Source organism: Varanus komodoensis, unplaced genomic scaffold (assembly GCF_004798865.1).
Source record: "Varanus komodoensis strain SLA01 unplaced genomic scaffold, ASM479886v1 scaffold13_1, whole genome shotgun sequence".
Classification (NCBI taxonomy): domain Eukaryota; kingdom Metazoa; phylum Chordata; class Lepidosauria; order Squamata; family Varanidae; genus Varanus; species Varanus komodoensis.
The window spans coordinates 7,579,983-7,589,971 of NW_025335408.1; the positions used below are offsets into that span (position 1 = coordinate 7,579,983).

Sequence of the window (9,989 nt, forward strand, 5' to 3'; positions counted from 1 at the left end):
CAGCATAAAACCTGTAATGGTAACACCAAATCCCTATGTGAGATTTTGCTTCTATATGAGGGACAAACTTCCTGTTGGATAGTGCTCTTAATGGGTTATTTCCTAGAGGTGAGATTATACGTTTTCGTTAGAGTCATTTTTGCCAAGTTCTGAAAAGAAAAGAAAAGAAAAGAAAAGAAACTGTTGTTATTTTGTAGGCATGATGGAGAGATCTTCTGCTGAAGGTGTCTTACAAAACTCTCATGAAGAAAGAAAACTTTATGCAGTTGATTCTTTAAACAACTTAAATGAACAAAGCATTTGTGTGGATCGATCTCCACAACAACGTATGTATGCCACAGAACATTGTTCAACCACTTTTCCAGTTATCAGAACAAGATTAGCTATTTTGTTCACCAACAGGTTTCCCACACAAAACAAAATCTGCAAAACTCGGTGGTGGCTGTGGTCTGAGTACTTTAATTCAGTGTGAAGTTTGTGTACATTTAAAAGATACTACTTCAAATTACAAGCCCAAATACTCATTTTACAACTGTTCAGGATGATCAGATTCAGTAGGAGATGAAGTTTGTGAAATATACTAAGTACTGTAGAAGAGGGACATTTGACTGAGGGAAGAATCTGCATCAGGCAAAATCCAGTTATTATGAATGGCTTAAGCTATAGAAACCCTGTCTTCAGTTTCATCTGGTGACTAGCTTGGATAACAACACTGCTTGTCTGATAGTAAGCACAATTTAACATTTTACCATGTTGTTCAAGAATTTAGTTGCTCCCTGCTAGCTGCTTTTAAAGCTCTGAAAACTGTGTTTTCTATTGGCTGTTTTTAATCTCCATCTTTTTCCTTCTCTGGAGGTTTTTTGGGGGGTTTTTTTGGGTTGTTGCAGTTTTCTTTTCTGAACAGTATAGATTTTGTGCAGCACAATTTTATGCATGTTTGGGGAAAAATAAGTCATATTCTTTCCCAATAGGATTCACTCCCAAGTGAATGCCATAGGATTGCATTTCTATGCCCCTCCTCTTCCATTATGAGCTAGGGGAGTTTCATTTCCTCTGAAAATTTGGTTCTGATCTGAGCAATTTGGAAGTGATGTTTTATTGTTTTAAAGAGAAGGAGCAAATACAACTCATTCAGGGGGCAGCATTTCTTTGGAGGTGGCTTGAACTGGATATGATATTCCCTTAAACAGTTTCCTCATTCCATAAAGCCTCATCAAATAATTCTTTGTCAAATGCTCCATCCTAATTTTATTCTCATGTGTTTTTGTCTCTAATGTACACATGGCAACAAGATTATTTTTAACTAAAACCAACTCCCTGTGTTCTGAAGCCTTTTTGGAAGTTACAGTTTCTTGGCAACATTCCATATTTTGTTGCTTGAACGCATACAGAATTGGATGGTTTATCCTTAATTTGAAATAAGCATGCATATATATAATTCAGCTTAAGATTAGCAGCAATATATAAATTTTAGACCAGATTGTTTCTCAGTAAGTGAACAGGCACATTAAGACCATCTCCAGGTTTAATGGGTGGCTCTCTCTGGTGGCAGTAGAGATGATCTAGAAAGCTTACCTGGTGGTGTGTGTTTGATTGAGGGGCACTGTGTGGCCACCATTTAATTTACCCACAATGCCCCACTATAGAAGTGTTCTTGGACATTGTGAGAAATTAAAAAGTTGATTGCCCAATTCTGAGTGCTGAAAAATGAATTTAAGAGTTTCCAGAGCAGTCATCAGTCCTTGCCCTTATCTGAGGCCTGGGGCATGTGTTTGGATGGATGGATGGATGTCACCAATAGCCTAGATTATTTGGTGTCACTTTCAGTATGGTGAATGTACTTTAGAACTAGAGTTTGCCAATCAATGCTGTCTTAAAGATTTTAAAGAACTACAGTTCAGAGTCATTTGTTTTTCACAATTTGTCTACTGTGGGCTGCAATCTAGTATGCAGCTTCAGGAATGCAGCCAGTGAGGGGTATGTTGTCTCCCTCTACTATTAAGACAAACACCCTCTTTATAGCTGTCAGCTATTTTACACAGGAATCTGTGATACTATTTATAAATTGCAAAGGAAAATATTTTCAAGTTAAATTTTTAAATTTTTATGTGAGACATTTTAAATATCCTGATCAGCCTAAGCTTTAGTTTGTGAAGAAATATGAGAAGCAACACTTCTACATAGCATGTAATTGAATTTTGCTGCTTGGTAATTAATAAGAACTAGACTTGTGTAACATATAATACAGCATGTGATGCATAATTATAAAAGAAATTCTGGAATAGGTGGCTTCTAATTGCTTTTGATAGACGCTATGCTTCATTTTCCTTTAGGCTGAGACCAACAACTTGGTAGGCTGAGACTTGGAAGGATGCCTTGCTCACGGATTGTTCACAGGGCCTTAATCTAAGACTCACCCTTGGTCAGAGCTGTTCATTAGGCAGCATGGACGAGAGGCATTTGCTTGGACTTCTACGGATAGCTTACTGTGCTTGAAAGCTCAAACCAGCAGTGCTCCATATTTCATAAGTGCATCTGGGAAGCTGCATCAGTGGTGGTGCAATTTCATAAACTTCATACATAATGTATTTGTTAAGAAGGCGTAGGAAATGGTGAGAAAAGAACTATTAAAAGTCAGCAAGTTTCAATTTATGCACAGGCAGGAAAATGTGTGATGGAAAAGAGAGGCTAGCCCTGAAAACAGCCAGTTCCTTGAACAACAGTTTATATTGCTTCAGAGTGCTGGTATATGGCAGGTTGGGAAACGAGCTGGTGGGTTGGCAGGCCGGCCAGCAGAGGTGGGTAGAAGGGTCACAAGAGCTGGAGTATGTGCCATTGGTGTTCTCAGGCCACATCACTGTGCATGCAACATACAAAGCCAGAAGAACTTTTAAGGTTGCTTGGCCAGCTCTGCAGCACAGGAGTTTAGTCAGCCATGACACTGCACTGCTCATTCTTAAGCTAACCCATTCCCCCCATATTCATGCACCAGTTTTAACTTATATATCAAACAATCGGGGTTGTTATGATAAAATGTGGAGGAGGATTACATAAGTGACTTTGAGATCCTTGCAGGAAGGTGGGAAAATTAAATAAAAGCAATGCCTGATTTATTGGTCTAATGTTCAGTAACATGCCACCAAAAACTCGGGCATAGGAAATCCATACCCAAAGGTCTTTTTGCCTAAGGAAAAAGCCTTAAAGCATTTTAATTCAGGCTTTAAAAATAATCTACCCCCAGGTAGATGCAACCACTTACCAACTTTTTCAAGTATTTCCAACTTTCTCTTCCTGAAGAAGAATGTGTAGTAATAGATCCAACTCTGCTTACTGGGTGACTGTACCATCTTTTTCCTAATGTGGGTTTCAGGGCTGGTAATACTGAGATTAAGCTGGTGGCCTCAGTAACCTTTTCCTCTATAGATCAACAGGAAATGATCTCACTTTGGTCCCATTAGATCTTTGTTTGAGAGGCATTCTGCCAGCTCTTCCACTCATTCCTGAGAAAGGGATCCTAGAAGTTACTGAAGGCCAACTGCAATATTCTCCATGACATTAAGACAAACCTAAGGCAGAGCTACTTTGCTGCTCAGGCAAGACTCCAGTCCAAACAGGAAGCCTTTTCATAGCCCTTCCTGTTCATTAACTTAGCAGGCAGGCTAGTGCAGAGCCTGAAAATGCTTCACTGTTAGGAAGATGCTTTCAGCTGCATAATAACAGCACACTCCACGAGGCATCCACACACAGTGATGGCCCTGAAGATTCTTGCCTCTAACCCCAGGGCAGCCTGATGGTTCCCCATCTGTAGCTCTTCCACTCATTCCTGAGAAAGGGATCCTAGAAGTTACTGAAGGCCAACTGCAATATTCTCCATGACATTAAGACAAACCTAAGGCAGAGCTACTTTGCTGCTCAGGCAAGACTCCAGTCCAAACAGGAAGCCTTTTCATAGCCCTTCCTGTTCATTAACTTAGCAGGCAGGCTAGTGCAGAGCCTGAAAATGCTTCACTGTTAGGAAGATGCTTTCAGCTGCATAATAACAGCACACTCCACGAGGCATCCACACACAGTGATGGCCCTGAAGATTCTTGCCTCTAACCCCAGGGCAGCCTGATGGTTCCCCATCTGTCCCTCTGCTATTAAACATGAGAATCAGATGAGATTGTATGGAAAAATACAATCAAATGACAGAAGTGTCTTTTTTATTTGGCCCTTGTCCCATGATCTTTATTTATTATGTATTTATTTAATTCCATTTCTATGCTGCCCCATAAGCCAAAGGTTCTCTGGGTGGCTTACAATACTAGAATAAAAAAACATACATAAATTACAGTGAAACAAGTATTAATCAGATAATACAATAGAATAATAGAGCACCTCAAAATGATAAAATAGAGTCCCTCAAATAAAATATACTCTCACACACAGCAGACACAACCAACAAATTAAGCAAAATTAAATTAAGATAAAAATCTATAACAAATTATAGATGTATTAAATCAATTTAAATCAAATCAACCAAAAACTAGTTTAAATTTAAAAAAATCACCTGGCACCTAAAAGAAAGAAAAGTAGGCACCTGGTGGATATCTCCAAGAAGGGAATTTAACTGATGTCTTGATGTCTTCTCAGTATCAGGCTACACTAGGGGGCTGTACAAATTCAGGATGAAGCAGAAATAATGAATGGCAGGCCTTGTAACTTGCAGGGGGTGGGGGTGGGGATGGGACGCCTATTACTTACAAGGTCCAGCTTCTCCTGATCATGCAGAGTTGCTGTCTTGGATTCTCCTAAATGTATTACACGGCCTGAAAGTTGCAGGAGTGGCCAGGAGTAATTTCCATGAAATCCGCCTGTTAAGAGGACTGAGCCTGTTGTTCTCAGACTCAACAACCATCATTCATGCCTTTGGAACTTTGAGACTAAACTTCTACAACAGATTATTTATCAGGAATCCCTTGAGGACCATTCAAAAGCTACAGCTGGTGCAGAATGAGATGGTCATGGTGGGATAGAAGCACATCATAACACTGACCCAACATTTGCACTGGATTTCTATTCCTAAGGTTTGATTCAGGAATTGATTGCAGCTCCCATTTTTAAAATTACTCTAAATCAGTATTCAGTGGTGTCATTTCAGAAATTCCAACAATACTACAAAGCTCTGCTGACTCTTTGAGTTGCATAAATGGTTGCCCATTAGGTTTGTGCATACAGTTGTGCAAGCAGTTGCACCAGAGTGGCACCACCAGGGACACAAAGGGTTAAACAACAGCTAAGTCCATGTGGTTATACAATGGGTTGTGCAAGCATAATGCACAGCCACTTGTGCAAATGCAACTGTAGCTGGATTCTCTTCTACTTAGTTTTCAACCTAGCTTCTGCTAGCACAGTAATAATTGTGTCCTTTCATTTGCACTAATGGAATGACACCATTACTACATTTCTACTACACAGTTTGACTGGGAACCTCTTGCTGGGTTATAAATTAAACATTTTAAAAATTTGCCTGAACTGAATATACTGTTTCTATCTACCAAATACCAAACAGAATATAATGTTCCACCAAAGCCTCTTAAGACTGTATGAGTCAAACTGTTCATAAAAGGAGCAGCTATATAACAATCAACAGATTAGGCATATGATGTTTTAAAAGTCACTTTTCTAGTGTGGAATTCCTTTTGAAATAAAAGCTATATATTTTTTGCTTTTGATAGGGGGATAGATGACACAGTTGGTTTGCATTACTAAGGAGGAAAAATAGCAGGATTCATTTCAGAAATTACGATTGTTTTCTGCTATGCTTTTCTTAGAACCAGAGCCAATTTCTATGTACATTCTCAATGGCCATTAAATGTTTTCCTCTCAGAATCTTGTTTTTGTTTTTCAGCAGTCTTGGAAGAGCATTTAGACAGTACTGGCTGTTTGACAAAGCAAAGCAGCGGGAAATGCCAAAGTTGGTTCTTTGTCACATTGATCATTACTTTAATAGTCAGCCTGGCACTTGTTTCCTTTGTAATAATCTTAGTAGGTAAGTAAGCATGCTTTAGTTCTTAGGATATTGATTGTAAGGAAACGATTGGCTGGAATTTAATGGCATACTGTACCTTGTGGTATATGGCACTGTCAGTAAGAGGATAGATGGAAGAATGAACTAGCAATGCACACTGCTAATTAGAAAGTACTTTAGTAGAGAATTCTGTGAGTAGCTAAGGGCACAATCCAATTGCCCCTGTGGCAGATGCTTGTACGAGAGTCTCTACACTTGGAGGCTTATGAGAACCCTCTGGGAGGAATGAAGTGCAGCAGTCAAGATTTTCAGCAGTCTAGATTTACCAACAGAGGAAGGGTGGCTGGGAAACTGATTGGAACTGGTATAACTCTGCAGTACTGCCAGATGATATCAGGAAGATTGTGTCCTAAGAAGCTGATCTTATGCAGTGGGAATCTAAAAGCCCACTAAGTCAAGGCCGGCATGTTTTCTCATCCAGAAGCTTTCAAAGGGCTGTTCATAGAAAAAGAGACTTTGTTGATGAACCTTGAGCACACTTTTTATGGTGTTTTGGAAATGTTCTTTAGCTTGTAGATATGTATTTCGAAAGCATTTGCTTCTTATCCCCGCTGACCCCACATACCTAACCTTTATTCTTGCCTTCAAGATAAAAGAGAATGACTGGTTGTGTGACTGTGTGCAGAAATTCATTTTCAGTAGGATCTAATTTGTGCATACAAAAAAGGGAGGAAGAGAGAAGGATTGCAACCTCTCAGTTAACCTCCTTAGGAAGAAGATGTAGGAGGGCCTCCATTGATGATCTTAGATGATGAGGAGGGATGTATGGAGTAAGGTGCTCCCTAAGATAATGGATTGTTGTGCATGATCAAAATAGGCATTTCCTATTGTCTTCCATTCAATGGCATAGTTAACTTTGCCTGGGACCCAGAATAGAAGAGAATGCAACAGTTTGCTCTGATTAACATCTAAGCTAAAGAGATCTGGAAAGCAACATTTAGTACCTGATTTAATATTCCAGACCAAGATTGTTAGCCAAAACCAAGAAACAGGTTATCCACATTAACTAGAAGCATAAGTTCTCTGTGTAACATCTTAAAGGAATGGAACAGATCAAATGGGCTGCAACCATGTTGCCAAAGGGCTTTATTTTCCTTCTTAAGGATGCCAGTTGTCTTCTTTCCAGGAAAAGAGGGGAAATCTTCCCTGAGATCATTTTCTGAAAACCAGCAGAACCACATGGGGTTGGCTGCAAGACGTGAACCTGATGGCTTGCATGCCAAGACTGGAAATATTTTCCTAAATTAAAAATAAAAAATAAAAAGCATGAAATTCTGTTTTTAGGATTAGCTATAGGGGAACTGAGTTTCAGGGCTCTCATGGAAGGAACTGTTAGGAATAAAACAACTGCAACTAATGATGGGAGAGTCTGCTGTCCCATTATCCTATGATAGCAAAGTGTAGCTCAGTGTGAAAGATGAGTTTGGGCCGGGGAATGGGGGGCAGGGGGGAGCATGGCTTCCTGGATTGCAGGGATCACATGGAGTGCAAGGCATTTCTGAACACACCATACATAGAGAAACAGAAGCTGGGCTTCTCAGTGTCCTGAGTCCCTGTTGTTCACTTCTGATAGCAGAAAGAAAAGTGGCTGTGTGTGTTCACCTCTGTTAGGCCATCATTATCATAGCTATTTTATGGACAGGGCATTAAGGCGCAGAATAAGACACTTTCCGCAGGTGACAATACAGTACACGCCAGACTCCAGTCCTTCTTGGGTTGCCAGTGTTGGTTAAGCATTTACAGATCGCAGTGCAGAGCTTTGTTTGCTGCAAAGTAAACTGTGTCATGCTTACTGGAAGGCCTGTTTTCTGGGCTGTTTTCCAGCTCTTGTGACTGTGAAGTATTGCCAGTTTTTGCATTCCATGCCTATAACAGAAAAATAAAAAAATAAGTTATGGTCTTCAAAACTACATTTTATCAGCAGTGCTTGTCTTATTATTGAGGATGCATCCAATGTCATATAACCTCAGACATCAACTAGGTGATGCTAGGAAATGTGGCTGAGATGGAGTTATTACCCCTCACCATATTCATGATAGAGGATTAATACTCCCACATTTCCAGGGAGTATATTAGTGTGTATATCCTTGTGCATGGATGAATGTAATTGTGCAGGACTACTCTCAGCTGTGTTCTAATTGTCAGAAATGTACAGTGGGAGATTTGGCTGTGAAAAGTTGCAGTATCTCCAACTTAAGCAATATTTACCATGTTGCTGCAGAACTGCTGGAATGGATATAGTGGAAACATCACAAGTGTGGATGAAGGAGCAAATGGTCTCCCATATGAAAGCAATTGCATATGCTTTTAAATAAATGTCAAGTTACAACCCCTGACCAAGATATTGTACTTACTAAAACACAGCTTGTCCTCAAAAGTCACAGTGAACCTTTAGAAACACTCCTTCCTTCATCTATTCCTATCTCCCTTGGGAAAACCTGAGGCAAATTGCTTCGCCCTGCTCAATGGCAGGGCTAGCCCCAGTTATTTAGTACACTCTTTTAGAGACTGAATTCAATATGACGGGTTTGAACATTCCCTCCCATTCTTTTGTAGTTCACACTGGAGACAAGATGGCTGAAGTTTCAAGAATGGTAGTACTGGAGAGGAAGAGCATTGAAGACCTTAAGAAATTAAATGACATGATTTTACAATACCTTAACCAGACAGAATGGATGGAAAATATAGGAAACCTCAGTGCAATGCAAACAAGATAATCAAGACTCGTTCTTCCACACTATTGAATGAAGAAGACAGAGTTGGAAACATCAGGGTAGTGGCCCTCTCAGTGCAATAAAGTTCATTCTCAAATTGCTTTAATGTAATTTCAGACATATTCTGTGCATCAGAGCTTTTTATGTATAATCCTGGAGGCTTCATAGTTCTCAGAGCAAACTTGGAAAAGTAGCCTGAGGAGTTAGCTTCTACTGTGATGGACTTCTCTGGTGTTTTGTACAGTGTTAGGTTCTTGCTCGTTCCTGTGGTTACTGATAAACGCATAGATGAACATAGTACAAGCATTTTATTTCAAGTTGCTGCATCTAGACCCCTAACCTATAAATCATTACCTACAGATGGTACAACATATTATACTATATTTCTAGATTATTATAAATTGAAAACAGAAAAATAGCTTCTATTTTCTGCACACTTGCATATGCTAGTCACTGCTTAAAGGCATGAATACTGAGTGTTGCCTGCTGCAAACAGAAGGGCCCCTTCCATTCACTGCAGGCTTCAGGTACAGCATGGGGTACTGCTGGTGGAATAGGGGTGAGAAAGGCAATTGTTGTAAATTTCCTCTTACGTTTATATCCTCCTTCCACTATTTCAGAGACTTGATGGGGCATAATGAGCACAAGTTGCCTTCCTGTGTTTAGGCAGTAGGAGCTTCCTGTGAGTAAAACTCTGCTGGATTCTCCAGTGGAATGGACTCAGGATACAGGCCGGAGTCTCCATTACATCCAGTAGTGTACAAAATACAAATGCAGGTGGATGGGATTTACAGCTTGGCAAAACATAATTTAGGGGAGTTGCACTATTGTTATTCTATAAAACTGATGGATTAAGATGAGACTTATGTCAGTAGAAATGTCTGGTTCATTCACAAGGATGTGCATCACATCAATGTGTGAATTGTCCCCACTGAAACTAGTGATTATGATCATTCTACTTTCAGTGATTTGTGTGTTCAGTGTTGGGTCACATGCATTCCCATGCAAGAAAGTTCCACTCTAGGCACAGCACTTAGTCATTTGCCCTGAAAAATAACAGCATTTTTGAGGATAGAAGCAGTGATGGCGATCTGGGCAGGAAGAACATTCAGGGACACGATCAGAATCAGGATCAACTTCCAGCTAGCAACAGTTTAGAACCTGGACGGAATGGTCTTCTGGAGCTCCACTTTACATGGCCAGGG

At 40.0% G+C, this 9,989-nt stretch overlaps 1 protein-coding gene across 1 annotated transcript; it reads left to right on the top strand.

Annotated features, from left to right (window-relative positions):
• The first annotated feature begins 202 nt into the window (after nucleotides 1-202).
• Nucleotides 203-8,787, top strand: LSMEM1 (leucine rich single-pass membrane protein 1). The gene is made up of 3 exons (XM_044422924.1): nucleotides 203-326; nucleotides 5,891-6,031; nucleotides 8,627-8,787. Exons 1-3 carry the CDS (start codon nucleotides 203-205, stop codon nucleotides 8,785-8,787), a joined length of 426 nt encoding a protein of 141 aa, XP_044278859.1.
• Nucleotides 8,788-9,989: the final 1,202 nt, after the last annotated feature.